The sequence below is a fragment of the Chlamydomonas reinhardtii genome, chromosome 16 (assembly GCF_000002595.2).
Source record: "Chlamydomonas reinhardtii strain CC-503 cw92 mt+ chromosome 16, whole genome shotgun sequence".
NCBI classification, from domain to species: Eukaryota; Viridiplantae; Chlorophyta; class Chlorophyceae; order Chlamydomonadales; family Chlamydomonadaceae; genus Chlamydomonas; species Chlamydomonas reinhardtii.
The window spans coordinates 6333632-6355088 of record NC_057019.1 but is presented as its reverse complement, the minus strand read 5'-3'; the positions used below and the strand labels follow the sequence as shown (position 1 = coordinate 6355088).

The window sequence follows — 21457 nt, the reverse complement described above, 5'->3', positions numbered from 1 at the left end:
GCCACTGTAAAAAGAATAGGCATCAAAAAGTTATGTGCACAATTCTCCGCACGCTCGGAGGGCTCTGGGAGTCGCCCGAGGCAAATCCTACCGCAGTATTTAGACGCCGCCTTTTTGTAGGTACATAACTTACATCATAAGTGGACATTAGCGCTCGGCAGAGGACAAAATATGTTGGTCAGGGCTCAAGTCGCGAAATTGACCAGAGCCCATATCTCGCATAGGCGGTATTTTGGGCCTGTATCTAGTGCCGTCTACTAGGGTTCACCTATATATGTCATCCGGACAGCGTAGGGCGAATTCCAGTAAGTCCAGGCGAGCGCGACATTTAGCATTTCGACTTCGGCTCCCGCTCGAGTTCATGCCCGGAAATCATTCAGGGACCTTATTGTATGTCACATGATAACATTTCGGCAATCTAGGGCATTGGACACACGCAGTCCCTAGGGACTTGCCGGAGTGGTACCCGCGTGGCTAGGGCTCTCTGGGATGGCGCCTGATGGCGCGTGAGGCTGGAGAAGAGTCGGCTTGCAGTGGTAGGACAGCGCAACGCGCGCGCACGGCTTATTCCCCATGGTGAATACATCGGGTTGGAGGCGCGGTGCGAGAGCGGGACAACAGATGTGCCAGCCCGGCACCTCCCGGCAAGACAGACGATGGGGGCGGATGGGGGCAAGAGGAGAACACAGAGGCACGAACGCGAAACGGCATTTGTACCTAATGGGGCGCTAGAGCATCATGTTTCAGGCTGAAGTGTTCGTTACACTTGGTCTATAATGAATTTAGGCTAGGGCGCGAGAGGTGTGCAAATGGAGCTCTCACTTTGCGGGAAGGAGCTAAGGCGGATGCTGCTGCAACTGTATTGCTTCTTGAGCTGCAGTGGTATGAGTTATGTCGCTCGCTGCGCACTACTGGCTGGGTTGGTCGCGTTATGCGCCTTGGCTGTTTTCGCGTCTCTCCTAGCGCGAGACGGCAAGCTCTCAGTGTTTTCAGTTGATGTATTGCTTCAGGTAAGCCGCCCGAAACTGAGCACGCAAAACCCGGCCGCACCTTCACACGGGTTTTGTCGGGCTGAGTACCGTCGCCTGAATGCCTTTCAACTCGTGACTAACCCAGTCTTTGCGATGTGACGCGTTCTCGCCCTCGAATTTAGGCCGTCGGAGGAGTGCTTGTGTCGTTTGCAGCGATGGTATTGGGCGGCCAGCTGGTGTCAGCCCAGGGCTTGTGCAGGAGCCGCATCGCCGTGAGGGAGACGCGACAGGCGAGTAACCGTACGGACGCATCAGCTGCCTGCGGCGAGCGCTCAGGCTGCCGGAGCTGCGAAGCAATACCGCAGCCGCTCCCGGCCTGCACCCTAGCCCATGGCTTGTCATATTCAGAACCTGGCCCTGACCACGAGCAACCAGCAAGGCTGCAAGGCACCAATGATCCCGGCGCCGCGTCCGGATGCGGGCCACGTTGCGGCTACAGGTGCACAGCCCCCGCCGCGACGCACGGCATACACAGCGGCAATCCCGAACAACCCATCGTGAGCGGGGCGCTGGGACCTTCCGCAATCGGGACGCGGGACGCCATGGCAGCCGCAGGCAGTGCTGCAGCATCGGGGCCGGGACTCGCAGCGCCATTGCCCGGCGCCGGCACCGCGCCACACGCCATCGTCGACGCCGCCGAAGCCTGCCCGCCATCGGAAGGTCCGGTCGCAGCCCTGCACCTGGCACGGCAAATGCTGCAGGTGCGGCGAGACAAGGCGGCGCCGACAGGTGCGGCGGCAGCGGCGGCGGCGGCGACCGAGTCAGGCACGAGGCCTACCCGGACGCTCCAGGCGGCTGGTGTGCAGGTGCCGATGTACCAGACCAGCAGTGGGGTCCGCCGCGCGGTGGGCGAGTACCGTGGCTGGTGCGGCTCCCTCAATGTGTCCGTCAAGGTGCGTGTCTGCCTACACCTCACCTACCGCGAATGCGCTGTGTGAGCTTTTGCTGGTCGGGCCCCGACGGGCAGTGCGCGGCGCCCGTGCACGCGCCACACAGTCCTCGCACTCCCTCAACACTCCGCACTGTGCCGTGCTGCGGCCGCTGCAGGTGTCTGACCACGCCGGCACCTTTGAGCAGTACAGCACGGGCCTGGTCGGCGTGGCGCCGCGGCTGGTGGGGCACGCCATGTCGCTGCCCGCCGCCGGCGTGGGCGGCGCATCTGGGTCGGCGCCGCACGCAGTCACCGCGCTGCCGGCGCCGCGCATGGGCAAGGGCAGTGTGGCGCTGGTGCGGGCCGCCTGCGTGCGCGGCTGCACACTGCTGCTCACCTGGAGCCGTGTGCTGGAGGAGGAGGCGGCCGAGGATCCCGCTGACGGGGACGACGGGGCGCCTGCCGCGACCGCTCAAGGCGGCGGCGGCGGCGGAGCGGCTGACCAGCCGGCGCCAGCGGCGCCGCAAGCAGCGCAGATACAGGGCAACGGTGGGGGCGAGCTGGCGCAGCAGCCGGGCCCCGCGGCTGTGGGCGACGCAGCAGGGCCATCTGCCAGCGCACCGGCGGCGCTGCTGGCGCTCAGTTCGCCGGCGCCGCCTTCGGTTAGCTCTGTGCAGGCGCAGGTGGGGTCCACATTGGTGCGTTGGGCTCGCCAGGCGGACCGCGAGCGGGATGCAGCGGCGGAACGGCACAGCCACGGGCGCGGTGGCAGCGCGTCCGCGGCAGACGCAGCTGGCAGCGGCGGCGCAGCCATCGCACTGTCCGGCGCGATGCGGGCGGCTGATGTGGAGCGCGGCGCCGCGCTCGCAGGCGAGGAGGCAAGGTTGTACGGCGCAGTGCCCGAGATGTTGCCGGTGCAAGAGGTGGTGCGGCTCGTGCATGTCAGCCCACCAGCGCTGGCGTGGCCCGTCATTCGCGGCAGCGGCAGCGGCGGCGCGGCGGGCATGGGTGGCGGCGCCGGCGCAGCGCTGCAGCCTGCGGTCGTGCGCCTGTGTGTCGTCAGCGCGGGGCCGCTGCGCACACGCGTGCTTGTGCTGGCGGCGGCCGCGGCGGCGGCCGAGGTGCGTGCTGGCGGCATCGTGACCTCTGGAACCGGCATGATGGCGGCGGCGGTCCTGAAAGAGGTAGGTTACTGCGGTGGCCTTATGCTCAGCTGCGTGCAGCAGCAGGTGTGGCGTTTCAGCATTTCTTTGTTCATCTGGAGTTGTCGTATGTTCGCCTGGTGGCCGGTCTTGTTGCGCCGTCAGCAGCCGACAGCTCGCGCCTCCCTCGCCTGGCCGACCCGCCAGGTGCCGGTGGTGCTGCACAGCGGGGTGCAGGACATCGAGCTGGATCTCGCAGACGTGGTCCAGGTGAGTGCGTGGGTGCGGGGGTCCGTGGGTGCGCCGCCACGGCCGGGGGAATGGGGATGGGGATGGGAAAGCTGCCAGAGTCCGGCGTGCCAGAAAGGCCTAGCGGAGGCAAGTAAGCTCGCGTTAGCGTGTTCCGTGCATTTCCCTTCGCGCTTCCAGTGATGACGCTGACACGGTGTCCCTCCTGACACCGCTCAGGGCCTGGTGGACGACGCCACCGCGCCGGCTGCAGGGCCTGGCGGCGGCGGCCACCTGGGCGCCTGCTCGCTGCAGCTGGTGCTGACTGCCCCGCAGCACCCTGAGCAGCAGTGGGCGGCGGCGGCGGCGGACGCATCTGTAGCTGCGGCGGGCGAGGGTGAGGTGATCGCGGAAGGCGCAGTGCGGAGAGGGGAGGAGCTGCTGGTGGGCGCGGCGGACACCAGCCGGCCGGCTCAGCCGCGGGGGCCGGCGCTGCAACAGCCGGCGCACCGCGGCCCCGGGTCCGCCCACGCGGGTTTAGCTGCACTAGCTGGTGTTACAGCATCAGGCGGTGGGATAGTCCATGCTGGCTCACTTGGGCGCTGGGACGCCGCGGCGGTGGATGGCCACGCGGGAGAGTGGGCGGTTCTGGCCTCCGAGGATGACGGGTCAGACATGGCTCTCCCGTTTGTGGACAGCGTCGTGAACGGCAGCTCCCTCCACGCACACGGCCTCGCGCTCATGCAGCAGCTGCCGTCGGGAGCATTGCCACCGCTGCCTGCTGCAGCGCGGGAGGAGCAGGCACCCCCTCTCCCGGGGGCCTCTGGCGCTGGTGCTGGCTCGGCCTTGCAGCCGCGGCAGCTCGCGCCAGCAATGGCGGAGCTGATGGCTGCAGGTGCCCGTGTCGGAGTCCGGGGCGGCGGCGCGGCCTCGCCGGCGGCTGCCTCCTCCGCCGACTCCTCTCAGGCCGCGGCCATGTCGCTCACCAGCCATCATCTCGAGCCAGGTGCAGGAGCGGCAGCGGTAGCGTCCGCTGGTGCTGCGGCCGCGGCGGCGGCCGCAGCGGCGGCGCAGCCGCTAGTGCACTTCTTCGCGCCGCTGCTGGTGCTGCCCGCGGACGCTGCGGCTGAGGTCAACGGGCTGTGGGCCTCCTTCAGCGGCGCCGCCGCCGCGCCGCTGGGCGAGCTGCAGAACGCGGTCCAGGCGGCGGCGGCGGACATTGCCGAGATGCTGGTGGATGTGAACGCGGAGGCCTTCGCGCGCCGGCTGGCCGCCTCCAATGGAAGTGACGGCGGCGGCATCATGGGCACACGCGGCAGTAGCTTCAGCCTTGGCAGCAGCAGCGACCGGAGCGAGGACGACGGCGGCTGGCGCCCGGACGCGCGGCGGCGGCTGGCGCCGCCTTTGGACGTCGTGCCTGGGGCGGCCGCCGCCGCCGTGGCGGCGGGGGCTGCGGCAGAAGCTGACCTGGGCGGGGCAGAGCTGCACGCAGCCGCATTGGGTGAGGCGTGGACGGTAGACATGGAGCCCCTGATTGAGGACATCGCAGCGCTGCTGGAGCTGAACGCGATGCCGGTGCCGGCGCAAGAGGCCGGTCGCGCGGTGACCAGAGCCGTAGCTGCGGCGGCGGCGGCAGCGGCGGCGGCTGGAGGAGGACGCGGCGCCGGCGGCGGCGCGGCTGTGGATGTGGTCGGCGTTACCCAGGGCCTGCCAAGCGGCGCTGCCGGGGACGCCGCGCATGTGGGCTGCAACGACGCAAGCAGCACTTGCGGAATGTAAGAGCGCGTGCAGGGGGGCGGGAGTGTGAAGTGCGCGTCCTGTAGTAGCCACGCTTTGTCCCTCGCTTGTTGCGCTGGCCCGGTTGATGGGGTGACAGGGCGTTCTTCGTACGTCGTGCACGTCCTCCAAATTCAGAAGCATCCAATCCCCTGCATTGCCCATGCCACGCAGCTGCCCCGCAAGTGCGTGTGACGAAGACAGCGGCAGCCGCACCCGGACCCTCAGCAGCGGCTGTCTCAGCAGCCGCGCCGCATCACCCCCCAGGACCTCGGTCCAAACCTCTGCTGCTCCTGCTGCTGTTCCTGCTGCCGCTGGTCCTGCTGGGAAGCGGCCCAGTGGCGCTGACAGCGGCGCTCGTGCTGGTGCCGCAGGTGCCAGCGCCAGCTCAAGCGCTTCGGCGGCCCCCGCCCCTGCCAGCTTCTCAGCTGCTGAGCGGCGCCTGGCCAAGGGCCTCGCCGCATCGCTGCTGCCTCACCTGCGCGAAACCGGCATGCCCGCAACCTCCCGGGTGGTGACGGCGGCCGCGGTGCACGTGCTGGGACAGCAGGCGGTGGACGCAATGCTGGTGGCGGCGGCGCCATCGGTAGTCGCAGCACCTGCAGATTCCGGGCTGCTGGCCGGAGCAGCAACCGCCGCGGCGCCTGCTGCAGGTGCGGCCGCGCAGGAGCCGGTGGGGCTGCGGCAGTTGCAGATGCAGGGAGACGCGGCACGTAACAAGGAAGCGAGTGGTGCGAAGCTGGAGTCGCACGTGGCAGGGAAGGAAGCTGCGTGTACGGGATGCTACGACACACCTGCGACGGGCACGGCAGCCCCCGGCGGAAAGCAGCCACACCAACAGCAGCAGCTGCTGCTGCCCTTGTTGGCAGAGGACTTCCGTGCGTGGCGCGTGGCGGAGCTGCTGCGCGGTGCCGGTGGCCGCGCGCGCATGTGCCTGGTCATGGGCCTGGCGTCGAGCGTGCAGTCCCTTCCGGCGATCGCGCGCGGCGAGGAGTCAGCGATGAAGCTAGTCCTGCTGGCCCTTTTCATCCTTGCGGAGGTCTTGGGCAACCTGTGCATTGCGGTGGGCGCGAAAATCATGATTAACCCGCGGCCTGCGGCGGAGCGGCGCATCGCGCCCACGCGGGCGGGGCCCGCGCCACCCAGCGCGGCGGCGACGGGCAGCAGTGAGGCGCAAGGCTGCAGTGTTGGGAGCAGCGGGGGCGGCAGCACAGCAGCAGCTGGCGCCGGCGGCTTGGGGGCTGTGGGTGATCGGGTGCAGATGCAGCGAGCTACGCTGCAGATTCTAGCATCGGTGTATGACTGGGCGACGCTGGTGGGCATCCCGCTGCTGCTATTTTTATGCTCGTTGATTATGCATTTCGGCTGGATCCGTCCGTTTGACCACTTCACGGGGCCCAGTCGCCTTCTGGCAATCATTTTGTACCGCGGTATGTGGCAGGCGTACTCGCATCCGATCCTCCTGCGCCATGCGCTCTGCATTTCGGTGGTCATGTCGTTCCTTGATATTGTCATTTACCGCTACACGTGTCCTGTGGCGTGGCCTGTTGGAGTCCTCATGGCCAGTGCCGTGACGCGCATCCTGTTCTGCGGCACATGCGCCTTGCTTGAGTGGCGGGCGCGCCGGCGCTTTTATGCTGCCCGTGCGCAGTCTGCCCTGCGTCGTCCAAAGGTCGCCCCCCAGTAAAATTGCACGACGTTCAGCGCTGGATTGAGTCGAATCCTCGTGTCCCTACACATGCTATGCCATGGCTCTTTCCATGTCCGCTCGATGTTTGCGCAGCTTTGTTCCTGCAAATGGCTGCCAGTGCCAAAGATGTTAAAGGGCCGGCGCCGATCCGTGCTTTGGGTACCACAACGGCATGGAGATGCGAACAATTCTTAATAGATGAAATGCCATATGAGACGAGGAGGGAGCTCGGAGTAATGGCAAAAGGGCCTGAGTTGATGGAGGATGCAAGCTGCGGATGGAGTGGCAGGGCATTCGCCTTAGCTTACCCACACCTTGCAGGCCTTGCTTGTGGCTGTTGAGGCCAACAATATGTGCGTGTGGCTTTATAAACGCCAGGGTCCGCCTCGTGACGGCGCGGGCAGGGATGAAGGGGTCTGGTCACGTCCGTGTGGTGAAGAAGGGCTGTGCGGGCAGTGGAAGAGGTTGACGGTGGGTGACGGTGAATGATGGTAAAATTTGAAGTCATGTGCCACAGTTTAGGGTTTTATCATATACATACAACGGCTCATCCGAAGCCCACTCCTCTTTCGGAGTTTCCTTAGGGGTTGACTGGGTTAGGTAGAGCCTCTTGATCGCAAATAGGCGGCGGGTCACAACAGCCGGAGCGATAGGTGAATTTGCGAGCCCATGGACTGTTGACAGTCGCGAGGTCGCAAGCAAAGCGCCCGAGGCGGCGCAGGAGTGCAGGACCTGGCAGCGGCGCAGGGCCTGGGCCCAGCAGTGGCAACGTGCATGTGCGTGGCAGAGGGGCAGGCAAGGCCACGTGGAGGAGGAGAAGCGGTACCGGCGCGCAGGTTGAGGCCTGCCGGCGAGTATAGCGTGGCACACTATGTGGTAGGCCGCAGCCGTGAGGAGTGTTGGGGCTCGAGGATTTCCTGCGCTTTGGTTGTCCTGTGCTGGCTGTGCTTGTGCTTGATAGCTGGACGCGACTGGACACATTGCGGGCCGTGTCTGTACACACCGACCCCGGCTGTAGAGAAAGGTGGCGGGCGCACACGGAGATGAGGTAGACGCTTGCAGCCTCAGACTGGAGAGGTGGCGTGGGCTTAGCCCACTTGTCCCTTGCGGTGTAGGATCTGCTCGATGGTGCGGTGGGAACGCTCGGTCTGGCCGTCGGTCTGGGGGTGGTGGGAGGTGGAGACGTTGAGGGAAGTGCCGAGGTGACGCCAGAACGTTTGCCAAACGTCGGACATGAAGCTGGGGTATCTTGCCCACCACTGTCCGTCACTGTCTCAGCCAATGTGCCAAGCACCCTGTCGCTCGCACCCAATCAGCCGTACCAGGCCGTACTCCACGGCAGTCACAGCGTTCCTTTTCCTTATATGTTGCTCAGTTGCTGTGCTTCCTTGCTGACCCCACACAGGCAAGGACACAGGCTCTACCTGCAGCTTCTTGGCCTAGCTCGGACGGCACCACCTGGCACCACGCTCTCCTCCTAGCGCCCTTGGCTGCCATGAAGCTGCCCCCTTCGCTCTCGCCTCCGCGGCCAACTCGCCAACGCGCCCAACCAGCCAACTCGGCCTAGACCCGCATTGCGGCTTGCCATTCGGATCGGCAGCTTTAAAGCTGGATCCTGCACTGCCAGCCCACTCGTTATGTTCGAACTAGGTGCATCCATTTACTACTGTCTTTGTCGCCCTACTTGGAGGATCCTCGGAGCGTCGCCAGAACGAGAAACATTTCAAACGGCAACCTCGGCCCTCACGGGCCAGCTACACATAGCTTCTGCTCGCAGTTTTTATGCATACACGCTGCACACGTTGATCTTCGAGCAGAGCAGCCGTAATCGATGGGCGACCAAGATGCAGTCGAGTGCGCTTTGGTGGGGCAGCGAATAGCCATTCCTGCAAGCGAATGGGGACAACCAGGGCATTACTGGTAAGGTCGCGTCAGCTTGCTGGGTCGCTTGTCCCCTTCCCGCCATCGTCCGCCCAAATGGGAATTTGCACATGCGCACCTGTGCCACCAGGGGTACCATCGTCCAGGAGGGCTTAGACACGTCTGGAGCGCAATGCGTGGGCGTATCGGTGGACGCCGGGCGGACTTTCTTCTGGTGAGCGAAGGCGTAGAGGGTAATCGTGCGCCGATTGAAGGGGCAGTGGGGGGGTTGCCACCTTGAAAGGGAACGAGTCCTGCCAACTAGGCTCAACCACACCTGAGCGCTAGTGACTGATCCATAATGCCCCTTCTCCAAACAAAACAGGCCGCGGCACCTAGTGACTGGCTGGCTTGCGGCCACTGCTGAACTGTCGCAACCAGGCCGTTCGCCCAAGCGCGCACGCGTCGACCAGACCCACGACCAGCAGCAACTGCGTGAGCAACATCATGAACAACAACAGCGACAACAACAGCGGCAGCACGATGATGAGAAGGAGGAACACCTGGGTGACGCGAGTGCGTGTGACGGCGGTCGGCTCTCTGCGGACGAGCGGCAACCGCAGTCAGGTCCCAACCAGCGGCAAGGGCAACCCCAGCAGCGGCCGCCGCCGCCCACCGCCGCCGCCGCGGCACGCGGCAGCGCCACGCCGCCGCCAGCCGCCACCGTCGCTCCTGGCGCTGTCACCAGCGCTGGTGGCGCTGCACAGCACGCAGCAGAGGAGTTGCCGCAAGGCGCGATGCTCATTGCCCGCTGCCCCGCGCGGCGCAGCCCCAGTAGCAACCCCGGCAGCAAGGGAGGCGCCGGTGAAGGAGCGGAGCCCGTACAGTACATCGCGCGCTGCAGTGCCCGCCGCAGCCCCAGCAGCAGCCCGCCGGGGGCAGGCGGGCGGCGAGGTGCGGGCGGCGGCCGGGGCGCCTTTGAGGGCGGCAGCCCGCCGCCGCCGCTCCTCGGTCTGAACGGCGGACAACAGCGGTATGCAGCGCACAGGAGCACACGGGCAGAAGGTACACGCTTGGGAGGGCGGAGGCGCCGGGGTGCGACCGTCAATTACCCATGCGCACCCTGCAATGCGGCACTGTTGCCTCCTGTCCTTCGGTCCGAAACTGTGCGCTCAGTGTGCGAATACCCCTCCACGTGACCTGCAGAGGAAACCGAGCTGGATGAGGCGGCTGTGGGCCTGGTGCGCATGGCCAGACACATGGGGGCAGGCGCTGGCGGCGGCCGCAGCGGCAGCGGAGGCGGCCGCAGCAGCGGAGGCAGAGGCAGTGCAGGCGGTGCCGCAGCCGCAGCGCCCAGCAGCAGCGGCCGCCTTGGGCCGGGCGCGACACACTATGGCAAAAGCAGCAGCAGCAGCGGCGGTGGTGGCGGCGGCGGTGCAGCATCCGTTAACGCACTGCCGCCGCGCGCGCCGCAGTCCGGCCACCTGCATGGCCTTATGCTGCAGGCCCGAGGGAAGCAGCCTCTGGCCCAGATTCAAAACCGCCCGTCGTCCTCGGCAGCGGTTTACGGCGGTCCGTCAAAGGTGCTCTCACTCGGGAACGGCAATGGCAACGGCGTCTGTGCTGGTGCCAGTGGCGGTGCTGGGTCGGGGGCGGGGTCGGGGGCGCGCACAGCCAGCTTCGTAGGCGCGTTCTTAACGCACGCAAATAAGCTGGCGGGTGCAACAAGGGTTGGAGGTTTGCAGGAGGAGGCACAGGAGTTTGATGTGCCCCGCAACGGGCTTGAAGCGGCGGCTGCGGGCATACCGCTTGGCCGCGCGATCTACTGAGGAGGTGGTGGGGTGTGAACACGGTGTTATGTGCGCAGTGGTACAGAAGCGTGCGGCATTCAACCCCGCTCACAATCCCAGATGGTCAGAAACGCATAGGGTGAAGGCGGTCCCGTCGCTGGATGGTGGCCGCTCCGTGCGCGTGGGCCGCGGTGCCTGGACGAGGCGGGGACTGTAGGGCCCCGTTGACCCAGACCAGGAGAAGATAAAAAGGCCGCGGAGATGCACGGCATTCCTATGCAGGATGGCGCTCATACGTGAGGCTGTGGCGCTGTGTTTATTTTAGAATTATTCACGGCTGCGGGCGTGCGGTGCGGGTGCAGGGGTGCAGGCGTGGCCACGGCCGTATGAACCACAAATGTTAAGCAAAGGCGTTGCGTATTTTATTCATGGTCATTCAGGGCGCGCACCCCGCACGCGCAGTTGGAGTGCCGCTTAGATAGCAATTCAGAGCGGCCAGGTGTTCCTTAACCACAGGACCCCATCACAGACCTTGGATTGAGGTCGAGACCGGCTTGCGGCTTTCACTGGGGCAATCATGCCCCCAAGATGGGCCATCCGTGGCTTTCATTAACGCAGCGTTTCCACATTGTAACGAGCATGCACCACCTCTGGTTCATTACACACATAGCAGCCGTTGTGTCAAGTGGTTCAGCCTAAATCGCGCTGTACGCGTCGACGCACAGAATTGCGCCACACTTTCCCCCGCATATGTAGATAGCTGGGCCTCTGTGGGCTCTCATGGCACTGCCGGGTATGCTCACGCTCGGCACGACATTGCGGTGCTGGGAGGCGCTGGTCGCGGTGCTGGGTGCAGTTGGGGGCTTCGAAGCCAGCTGGTGCGCTCGGGCCTCGCCTTGCACGTCGCTGCACTATATACACTACAAGCAGTCCGTTTTGCGGCCCATCCTGCGCATTACGGATATGGCGCGCGTGCCGCCGAAGCTGCTGTCCGGCCCGGATGCGGCTGCCCAACTCTCAGGGCTGCTGGCCCGTGTGCAGGCGGCGTGGCGGGTGGCGGCATCGGCCACACTGCATGCACCTGGCGGCGCGGCCTCCGCGCCTCCTGCCCCCCAGGTGTGGCTGCTAATTGCGCAGAGCCTGGGCTGGCGGCAGGGCGCGGCTGAAGTGCCAGGAAGTGCCGTTGCTGACCCTCACGGTGAAGCAGGCGGCACAGCTTCAGCTCGCGCCTGCATACCGTATGACGCGCTACGCGTGCGTCACTTGGCCTTCATCCAAGAGGCCTACAACGGCGCCGCGCCGCCGGCAGAAGCGAACTCATGCGCTGGACGGGGCCCTGGCGCGGCTGTGGGCTCTGGTGTGGGAGCCGCGACACAAGGAACCGCTCTGGCGCATGGCAGCCAGTGGAGTAACGGGCTTGGGGATGCAAATGCCCGTGTGCGCTTCAGATGCCTACTGGGGCTAGGGTTCACCACTTCTGGGACTGTGTCGTGGCGGAGGATCTGCGGGATGAGTTGCGGGAGCATGCGAATGTGGACATCACACGGAACCAGTTGTGGTTGGTACAGGCGCCACCAGGGCTATCGCAGGCGGTATGGGACATCGTGTGCTTGGCTGTTGTGGCGGCACTGGAGTACGGCCGACAGCGCCTTTACGCGTGCCGTGATGCTTCGCACCGGACTGCGGAGGTTGCTGTTGTAAGAAGGATCGGTGTGGAGGTAGCTGCGTTCGTGAGTCAGCATCGGCCTCCGTGCCGCTGGGACCTTGTCCCGAACCAGCACCTTTCCTACCGTCAGATGATGTTGGAGGGGTTATCCTTGTGGGGCCAGCAGCCGACTCGCCACCGGCCTCACCCTGGCTTGTCAGCTGAGGGACTCGCAAGAGGTAGTCTTATGACGCCGACCTACGGCTTAGGTGAGCAGCGCTAGCGTTTGCGGTGAGCCAGGCCTGTGGTTCCTCCCCTCTCCCCGGAGACGAGGAGCATGGTGGTCATTTGAGAATCTCTCCTGGGGTGAGCGTGCGGTCTCGTACGTTTTTGGGGCCCTGGCTTCGTCCACGGCTGTCGTCCCACATGTAACCTCTATCAACTAACAAGGTTTTGTCCGTGGGGGGTTCGGTCGTCCCCTAAAGGGGGGGGGGCCGGGGGATTTCGGGGCATGGGTGATGGGTCTCCGGGTCTGGCACTTTGTTTCCTCGCCCCCCTTGGCTCAACATCCATAAACAGCACAGTGAGGACCTGGGCTCGAGGGGGCATATGGCATTGGTGGTCAGGAAGGTCACTAGGGGTTCAAAGGGGCTGTGGGTCTACTGCGCTATCAGTGACGACGAGGCACAGCGCGGGTGCTGAGTTGGGCGGCAGAGTGGAGCAGCCCACTGGAGAGGAATGATGCAGGCGGATGACGAATTCAGCACAGCAACTGCCAAATACAAGTTGTGCATTGTGCTTCCTCTCTGTTATTTCTCACCGAAATCGATAAAGAGCAAAAGAGCACCGCTAAAATGGCCAAACGCGTGCGCGAGCCTGATGACATTCAGTCTGAGATTGGCGAGGTCAAAAAAGAGATAGACGATGTCGAAGCGCAAGTGCGCGAGACAGCAGCCGCAGTGGAGCGGGCAAGGCAACATCGGAATTCGGCCATGGCGATGCTTCGCAAAATAACCAAGAAGCTGACGAGCCCAGATCTCAGCGAGCAGGAGCGACCGGCGCTGGTTGAGGACCAGCAGTCGTGCGTCGCGGCCTTGACATTTGCCGAGAAGGACCTGGAGTGGCTGCGCAAGGAGGTGGAGCGGCTGAGCAGGAAGGAGGAGCGGCTGAGCAGGAAGGAGGAGCAGTTGCGCAAGGAGAAGGAGCAGCTGCGCACGGAGAGGCTGCAGCAGGACGGTGAGCGTAAACAGGCTGCTGCTCCTTGTCGCCGTCGCAAACTAACAGCTGAACGTGTCCAATTGACCAACCAACCGATGAACTTTTCAATCGTATTGGGGTTGTTTGCGCGCTACGGTATGCAGTAGGGGGGGGGCTTGGGAAGCGTCGCTGGGTGGTTGGGAGAGCTCGCGCGCCTAATAAGACATGCAGCGGCATGCACGTTGGAACCACGACGACGGCATCATTGGCAGCGTAAGGCAAGCGCGCTTCGCGTTTCCACGAGTCGCATTGACACACACACACACACACACACACACACACACACACACACACACACACACACACACACACACACACACACACACACACACACACACACACACACACACACACACACACACACACACACACACTTTGACATGCAACTCGTAACTCATCATCTGCACGTGCCCCCCCACCCCATCCCATGTGTGCAGCCGCGGCGGCTGGCCAAGGCGTGGGGAGCGCACCGGGAGCCGGTGAGATTGCATTCCGGCCTAGGGATTGACTTACCGGCGGATGGGGCTGAGACCAGCCCTAGCATCCCGCGATGGGGCTACCGTGAAGAGCGCGGCGGAGTAGGCGGCCATCGCGGGGATATCTACCTCTGCCGCTGTGGGCACAGCTGCGCGTGTTCCAAATGGCGACCGAGTGCCCGTCGGGGCCTGCTGCGAGGTTGCTGAGACGGGCGTCCGTTCAAGCACTGTGCAAAGCAATTCTGATGAGCACCTATGGATGTCGTAAATGCACCTAGTAATAAGCACGTGCGCGTCACTCGTGGTGCGGCGGTTAGCAAGGCTTCCATACTCGTGTAGTGATAGCACCTTGCCTTTCCACACGGCGTGATTTGCGAATCGACGCTGTCCCCCTTGCCTTTGCCCCTCACCGCCTGCGTTTTGCTGGGGCCCGCATGTTGAAAAACGATAACGCAACTGCCTGTGTGTGTATTGCCTTGATCTTCGTCACCAGGTGGACTTGACACAAGCACCGAGTTTATCCGGGACGTCTTGCTCACGCAAACAGCGACTGTAGCAGACATGCTGAACGCACCACCGCTTGCTCGCCTGCTGGACCAGCCCCTGGGTGCCAAGCTGCCGGTGTTGGGTGGGCTAACGGCCGTTGACGCCATGTTGATCAACAGTGAGCTGCACAGGTATGTGGAGCAGCAGCCGCTTGATCAGCTTGCGGCAAGCGCACAAACGCTGAGCATGCACGTAGCGAATGCTCTTACTGGCATGTATTGCCAGCAGCCGGCAGGCTCAGGGAGCATGACCGCTGCCACGCTTCGCACGCTAGTGGACTGGACCGTGTCAATCGCCGCAAACAGCCTGGGCATGAACTTCCAGATGGATCGCAACACTGCAGGCCAATCTGCTGGCGCAACGGGTGCGTGGTAGTTGGGGCAAAGGGTGTCGTGCGTTATCAACAGCATTACTCGCTGTACTTCATCGTCATGTTCGTGTTGATTGGCCTTCTGCCTGCTCGCAGCATGGCAGCTACGCCCGGACTTCCTCTTCTGGGCGGGCAACAGCCTGCTATTCAAGGGGGAGGAGAAGGCGAAACCCGCTCATCTGCAGGTGTGCATTTCTTCGTTCCTGACTGACTCCGCACTCAGGCATGCCGCTGTTGCTCCTCGCTCTTGTGTGTTGGGTCTGGTATCAGCTGGGCTGGTAGTTGCCAAACCCAAGGCAGGTCGTGACAGTTGAAATACACCCGCACGCAGGACGCAATTAAGGAGCTGAAAGAGAAGATGTCGACCCCCTGGTATGTATCGGATATGCAGCAAGGCGCGCGAGTTGTCTTCGGTCCCGCCGATTTGCTTTCATGTGCAGCCCTGGCTACCTCACCCGTGCGCGATATGCACCATCACTACTACCCAGGCGTGTACCGTATTCTTTATCGCAGGATCCCGGCCCTGCTGCCGGGCGTCAACCGACCGTGCATGTTTGCCTATGCGGCCGCTGGCAACCTAGTGCAGTTCTTTGTGATTACGAGGTGAGGCGCCCTTGTCCTTGCTTGTCGAGACTATCTATGCGTGATTGACGTGACTAGCTCACTTATGGAAATCAACGTCGCATGTTCTTCCGCACGCATGAAGCCGCGACGGCGGTGCGGTGGAGATGGCGGTTGCCAGCGACTGCCTCAACACCAACACTGCGCTGGGCCGCATCAAGATCGTGCACCACACGCTCAAGATCATGCAGGCGGTGGCGGCGTACGTAGCCCGTGCGCCGGACATCCCCATCGCCCTCGGGAAAGTCGCTACGGAGTGGACGAGCAATGGCAGCTTCTTGAGTAGTGTGACCATGTTCCCAGGTGCGCTGGACCATTGCAAATGCAGCGAGCAAGGAGCGGGGAGTAAGCGATGTACTTTGGAAGCCGCTCACGCTACTACATCTTGCCCGTACGTATCGTGTTTATTATTGCTCTCCGGTGGCAAGTACAGACTGATGCACAGCAGGCAAGTGCCATCAACATTAGCTTACGGCATTCATGGCGTGTTTACTCCAAACACAGGACACTGACCCGGTTATACTTGGGGTTCTTTTCTTTTGCAGGCTTCTTTCGGAAGCGTGTGAACCTCGCACTGTTATCCGGCGGCATCCTCAGCAGCACGGCGCTTGTGGTACGTTTTGCCGTGTACATCGCTCGTGTGGTTGTGGGTGGTGGGCGGGTGGGTGTTTAGGGAAATGACGCGAGTGTGCGCAGGTGTACATGGCTAAGCAAAACGCACAAGCGTTAACGTCACCTGGGTCACCAGCACCTCCCACAAGAGCCACTCTTGCCAGCAAAAGCTGACTTCACCCGGCAGGCAGAGCCGTAACCTGCCATGACTAACAGCTACTGTGCACGCACAGGCCATGTACGGCGCAATCGGTCACGTGCGCTGCCCCAACCTGGTGCGCCTGCACAGCGACGGCGGCGTGCAGGTGGAGGAGGACGGCACGACAGTGCGGCTGCACCTGGAGCCTCTGGGGCTGCCGCTGGGGCGGAACGGTGGAGAAGCCGTCCAGAGCGAGGCGAACCTGCGGCAGGCGGTCCGGGGCGTGCTGACGGGCTTGGAGGTGCTGCATGACGCAGGTAAGGGCACCCGGTGCGAGATATATGTGGCTCTGTAATAATGAACATGCAACGTTTCACCACACCACACCGCACTGCTAGCGCTGGATGGCAGCATCCAGCGAGACGGACAGACAGGCTTGCCCACGCACACGATTGCACCTGCGATTGCGCCCCTGCTGTCATAGCTATCTCCATCCATGCAAGAGATCGACCATCAGCTGGTGCCTGCTGGCTGGCGAAATGTTGCCCTGTACGCACGGCGCGACGGGAGTAAAGCTTTGCTCGTACGTATTTCGGCAGAAAGAGTCCTCTCTCATGCCTCATGCCAAATGCCGTGGTTGGTCGCTCGCAGGCTACGTGCACCGGGACATCCGGTGGCCCAACGTCATCCGGCTGCCAGCAGCGGCGGCGGCGGCGGCCAGCAGCAGCAGCTCGGCCGACACCTACGCGCTCATTGATCTGGAGCACGCAGGCAAGTCCATCCAGGGGTGGGATGATGTGAACGACATTATTATTTTGCCGCCGGCTGGTAGTGATCACAGCTGCATACGGGTTAGCTGCTCTGCGGCAAAGCTGCGGACGGCCGCATGCGGAGTAATGCTGCGCGCACAGCAGGATCAAGCCGTCACAAGCTCAACCCCTTTTCTCCCAACTAACTCATACCTGGAACCGCCAATGCGCACATGTGAAAATGCCTACAGCGCCCGTGGACTGCCCCCTGGACTGCCGGCAGCCGCCGTACTGGCTGTCCATCTGGCCGCGGGTGAGCCACCTCCTGGACTCGACCACTGGGCGCTACACGCGGCAGTCGGACCTGTGCCTGGTGGCGGCGGAGCTGATGACCCACCTGCCGTTTGCGCTCAGCGACAGCGGCCAGCAGCTGCGGCAGCAGCTAGCCACCCGGCAGCTGCCCAGCGCTCGGGCGGCGCTGGAGCACGCGTGGCTGCACGTGGCGGCAGCAGAATTTGCAGCAACGGCGCCGCAGCAGCACCAGGGGTGATTCACGGATGGCGGTTGCATGCAGGGGAGCGAGCGAGCGGCAGCAGCACATGATGACCCACCACAACGCTGCATCGGTTGTGGGGGTGGGTTTAGGAGGCTTAGCGCTTTAATTGATGACGCTAGTGATTTGATAGGCGGGGGTGCGGGGTGCTGGCGGGTGGGCGGGGGGTTGTACGGGGGCCGGGGTTCGGGGGTTGCTGAGATACGGTACCGCGACTGACGGGGGGAGGCGAAGGGTGCTACTGATTGGGGGCGGGAGTAGTGTGGCATACTCTGTGCGCTGGGCTTGCGAAGTGCTACCGGGCCAGACAGCGACGTCCAGATCATGGGTTGAACCTGTGCCAGAACGATGACGCAGGTTTGGGGGCGGCGTGCAGGTTTGGTGACGGGCCAGACAGGGAATGCGCACGAGACTGGGTGCTTTGAGCGCTGGATGGTCAACGAGATGAGCCCGCCTTTTGCTGAGTAAAGCGAGGGCAAAGGACATTCGCCGTCGTTCCCAAGCCACGCGTACGACCAGTGTTCCCCGGTCACGGGAAAAGGGGCTGAGCCCCTCCACAGTCTGAGGCCGAACAACCTCATCGCCCGGACATAGCCGGGGTCGGTTTCCACAGGCACATAGCCAAAACAGGTGCCTAGCAATCGCGATGCCACAGCAGAGCCAACCGCAGCCAGACGCAGCACAGTTGTCAACAGCCGCACTACTTGTCATGCCGCTACGCATGCCCTGCCAGCCCCACCGCGGACCCAGGGCTCCTATCTTAATGTCTCCAGACATTAATCGGAGCCAGACATCACCCCGAACACAAGATACGACCCCTGCGCGGACCGCTACCTAGACACCAGCCGGCTCCTCAGCCTGCGCGCTTGCGCCGCTTCTTGGGCGGCGCTGCGCTCTCCTCCTCCACGTGGCCTTTCCCGCCCCCTCCGCTACAAGATGCGCGCACGCGCCCCCGCTGCTGCCGCCGCTGCCGCTGCCGCCGCCGCCGCCGCCGCTGCCGCCGCCACCGCTGCTGCCGCCGCCGCCAGTCTGCAGCGCTGCAGGCGGTCGCTTGTGCCCCAACCAGCGCGTGCCGGATGTTGTCACGTCCCTGCACCATCGGGAGGGTAGAGTGAGTGAGTCCTTATGCTGAGCCCACGACTGAGCCGTCACCCAGCCATCACCCACTGAGCCCCACTGAGCCCACGACTGAGCCCCACTGAGCCCCCACTGAGCCCGTACGAAAATTGCACACGCCATCCACAAGGGCCCTCTTCCCAGCAGGGTGCCACATTGGAAAGAAGGATGGGCACGACCAGGTGCGGGCAACAGAATTATAGGCGCACGTGGTGAACACCAGGGGTAAACCCTGGTAAACACATAGCAGTCTTACACAGGACGCAGCGCAGCTGAGCCTGTGGCTGCGGGTGCGAGCACCAGCTGCGCCTCAGCTTGCCGCCAGCCGCCCGACTATCCTGCTGCCTCACCAGTCGCCGCCGCCACCCGCCGCCAACCCGGGTTCACTTCAGTTTTGGGCACCGTCCCGAACAGGTGGGGGGGGGGGTAAGGAATGCCACAGGCACACCCCAGGGAATCAAGGGGTCAAAGTCCGGCGGAGTTACCCCCCCCCCCTGCCCTCCAGCCGGCTCCTCAGCCTGCGCGCCGGCGCCGGTTCTCGGGCGACGCCGCGCTGTCCTCCTCCACGTGGCCTTGCTCGCCCCCTCCGCTACGCACATGCACGCGGCAACTGCTGGGCCCAGGGCCCCTGCCACCGGGCCCAGGGCCGCTACCACCTGCTGCTGCCGCTACTGCTTCTGCTTCTGCTGCTTCTGCTGCTGCTGGTGCCGCAGCTGCTGCTGCTGCTGCTGCTGGTGGGGCCAGGCCCTCCACCACCACCTCCGTCGCCGCCACCGCGGCGCAGGGCCACAGGCTGCGCTCTACCGAGCAGCATCTCCTTCAGCGCGTGCCGCATGTTCGTCGCAGAGGTGGCGTCGCGGCCCTGGTAGAGCCCGTTTCCCTACGTGGGAAACGGACTCTCTGCTATCCAATGATGAGCTAGGTCGTCCGGCGTATGAATATTCATTCGTGCAGGACTTACATGTTCAATCACCGTGCTGCCGCGGCATGATGAGGCCGGGCAACTATGTCTTGTTCCTAATTTGAATCCAGCTGTTCACCAGCTCCCTTGCCAGCCAGCAACCGCTTCATGCGGCCGCGCCTGCCGCCAACACTGCTCGTGAGTAGTGACGCAGGACCCACGGCCGGCCTACTGCCCAATACCTCCCTGCGCGCGGCGGTGTCCCCTCAGGTGCTCCGCACGGCTTCTGGCTCCGGCCCACACAGCTCTCCGGCCCATAGCAGCTCGACCGGCACCACATGGATATGCCTACCGTACACCCGTACACCCGTGCACCCGTATACCCGTGCATCCGTGCATCCGTACACCCGTGCATCCGTACACCCGTACAGCAGTGCGGCACGGTACCGCCCTACTGGTCCGTGTCCAGGTCGCTGCTGCCGTAGTCTGACCCCATGGGCGGCACCGGCCCGAAGCTGTCCCAGGGCGACTCCACAAACAGCAGCGCGCGCCGGCGGTTGCGCAGGATGGGCACCTGCGTTAGCAGTTTGGGGGCGGTGTGCAGGGTGCGATTGGCGGTTATTCGCCGGCAGCAGTGCAGTAGCCGTACGAGCGCGCACATTGTAACCCCCTAAGTGCAGCCCGCACAAAACCGCCACAGCCTGGGGCGATGAACCAATCATGCTCCCAGCCGTACTGCTATTCCTGTGTTGACAATGGCGCTCAAGTGCGAAGGCACAAGCGCCATTTACCGCCAGCAACGCCCCCCCCCCCGCGCCCTCTCATGACGAGCGGCACCATCCACGTGTCCAGCCCTTCACCCTAGCGCGCTGTGCACCCATCCCTGTGCACCCACCGGCTCCCAGCCCAAGCGGCGCCGCAGCTGCTCCAGCCTCCGCTCGTTGCGACCCAGGTCTGGCAGGCCCTGCTTCCGAGCACTGGACCGCAGCACCACCTGCAGGCACACAGCAGCCAGCAAGCCGCATGTACCGCATCAGCAAGCAGCAGGCAGCATGTGGCGTTGGCTCTTCCACGCACAGGCTGGGGCCGCACACACATTCCGCTCCTCTGCACCCCAGCGCCTTTGGCAGTTAGGCGCGTTGCCGTAAGAAGCTCCGTCCAGCTCTTGCATTCATGAAAGCCAGGATGGCATCACAAAAGCATTGATATAGAGTCTAATCCAGGTCTCACCGTCGTATCGCCGTCCGGCAATAGGAGCTCAACATCGTCCACGCCCTGCAATGGCCCGCCCTCGAACGTTGCATAAACGTAGCCGTACCGGTCGCCGTCTGTTACCTCCTGTACGACGCCGCCCGCCTCTCGTACGGCATTCACCAACTGCTGTACGGCTTCATGGCGGCTGCCGTTGTCGAACGTCCACGGTGCGATAAAGTGCCCCGGGCGGTCGTCGAAGCTGGAGAGGCAAGTGTCTAGCCCCGCGCAGCTGTGGCACAGACAAAATGGCAGAAGATGCCACAGAGTGCAGCAGAATAAGGAAACGGGCGCCCGAAGCATGCTGCATACACATACGTGACATAGTTGCCGAAGCCGTCGCCCTAACGCCCGGCAGGTAGAAAATGTCGTGCCCCGTCTGCATGTGTCATCCCCTGCACTTGGTAGACCCTGGCCCGCCACTCAGCCCACGGCTGGGCTTGCCTTCCTAACGTGCCATCCACCACGCCGATACCTGCACGAAACATCAAGTCATAGCCAGTGGGCATAGCACCAATGCACAGGGGCCACTCACAGGTGGCGCCGGTGCAGCCGCGTTGGAGTGGTGAGGACGCAGCGTCAAGCCCTGGCAGAAGAGCGCCGAGCGCAAGAACCTCCCGTCGAGTAGCCCTTGTCCTCACCACAGGGGACTTTCGCCCCTGTTGCTCTTTGGCTGTGGCGGGAACGGCTGAAGCGCCCCGAAGTGTCAGCATCGTGCCGGTACTTTGAGTAACCTGAGTTGCAGCAAGATTGTAGAGATGCTAAGTTAATATTTGGCTTCATGCATATATATATTCTGCCTGGGGAAAATCCCAAGAAAGTTTTGCCCATCG

General features: G+C 63.8%; 5 protein-coding genes across 6 annotated transcripts; 4 read left to right on the top strand and 1 right to left on the bottom strand.

Moving 5' to 3' along the window:
• Nucleotides 1-213: 213 nt before the first annotated feature.
• CHLRE_16g674100v5 (uncharacterized protein) lies at nt 214-7990 on the top strand. Of its 2 annotated transcripts, XM_043071233.1 has the most exons (7): nt 214-1010; nt 1154-1261; nt 1471-1924; nt 2079-3086; nt 3252-3314; nt 3513-5047; nt 5223-7990. In XM_043071233.1, exons 3-7 carry the CDS (start codon nt 1574-1576, stop codon nt 6733-6735), a joined length of 4470 nt encoding a protein of 1489 aa, XP_042916134.1. In that variant the 5' UTR covers nt 214-1010; nt 1154-1261; nt 1471-1573; the 3' UTR covers nt 6736-7990. The 2 variants fall into 2 exon arrangements, with proteins under 2 accessions (XP_042916134.1, XP_042916135.1); XM_043071232.1 differs by having other exon boundaries at nt 1154-1924.
• Nucleotides 7991-8133: 143 nt separating this feature from the next.
• CHLRE_16g674152v5 (uncharacterized protein) lies at nt 8134-11034 on the top strand. Its single transcript, XM_043071236.1, has 4 exons — nt 8134-8658; nt 8750-8833; nt 8984-9663; nt 9805-11034. Exons 1-4 carry the CDS (start codon nt 8570-8572, stop codon nt 10425-10427), a joined length of 1476 nt encoding a protein of 491 aa, XP_042916133.1. The 5' UTR covers nt 8134-8569; the 3' UTR covers nt 10428-11034.
• Nucleotides 11035-11083: 49 nt separating this feature from the next.
• CHLRE_16g674151v5 (uncharacterized protein) lies at nt 11084-12477 on the top strand. Its single transcript, XM_043071235.1, has 2 exons — nt 11084-11266; nt 11430-12477. Exons 1-2 carry the CDS (start codon nt 11184-11186, stop codon nt 11515-11517), a joined length of 171 nt encoding a protein of 56 aa, XP_042916132.1. The 5' UTR covers nt 11084-11183; the 3' UTR covers nt 11518-12477.
• A 346-nt stretch (nt 12478-12823) lies between these two features.
• Nucleotides 12824-17859, top strand: CHLRE_16g674150v5 (uncharacterized protein). Its single transcript, XM_043071234.1, has 11 exons — nt 12824-13269; nt 13728-13769; nt 14260-14676; nt 14779-14867; nt 15014-15054; nt 15196-15285; nt 15389-15606; nt 15849-15916; nt 16149-16371; nt 16706-16825; nt 17055-17859. Exons 1-11 carry the CDS (start codon nt 12888-12890, stop codon nt 17351-17353), a joined length of 1989 nt encoding a protein of 662 aa, XP_042916131.1. The 5' UTR covers nt 12824-12887; the 3' UTR covers nt 17354-17859.
• Nucleotides 17860-19417: 1558 nt separating this feature from the next.
• On the bottom strand, nt 19418-21373 carry CHLRE_16g674200v5 (uncharacterized protein). Its single transcript, XM_001695880.2, has 5 exons — nt 21160-21373; nt 21069-21099; nt 20604-20856; nt 20269-20367; nt 19418-19947 (listed from the first exon to the last, which is right to left on the bottom strand). The coding sequence occupies exons 1-5, from the start codon at nt 21335-21337 to the stop codon at nt 19825-19827; spliced, it is 684 nt and encodes a 227-aa protein (XP_001695932.2). The 5' UTR covers nt 21338-21373; the 3' UTR covers nt 19418-19824.
• Between the last annotated feature and the right edge of the window lie 84 nt (nt 21374-21457).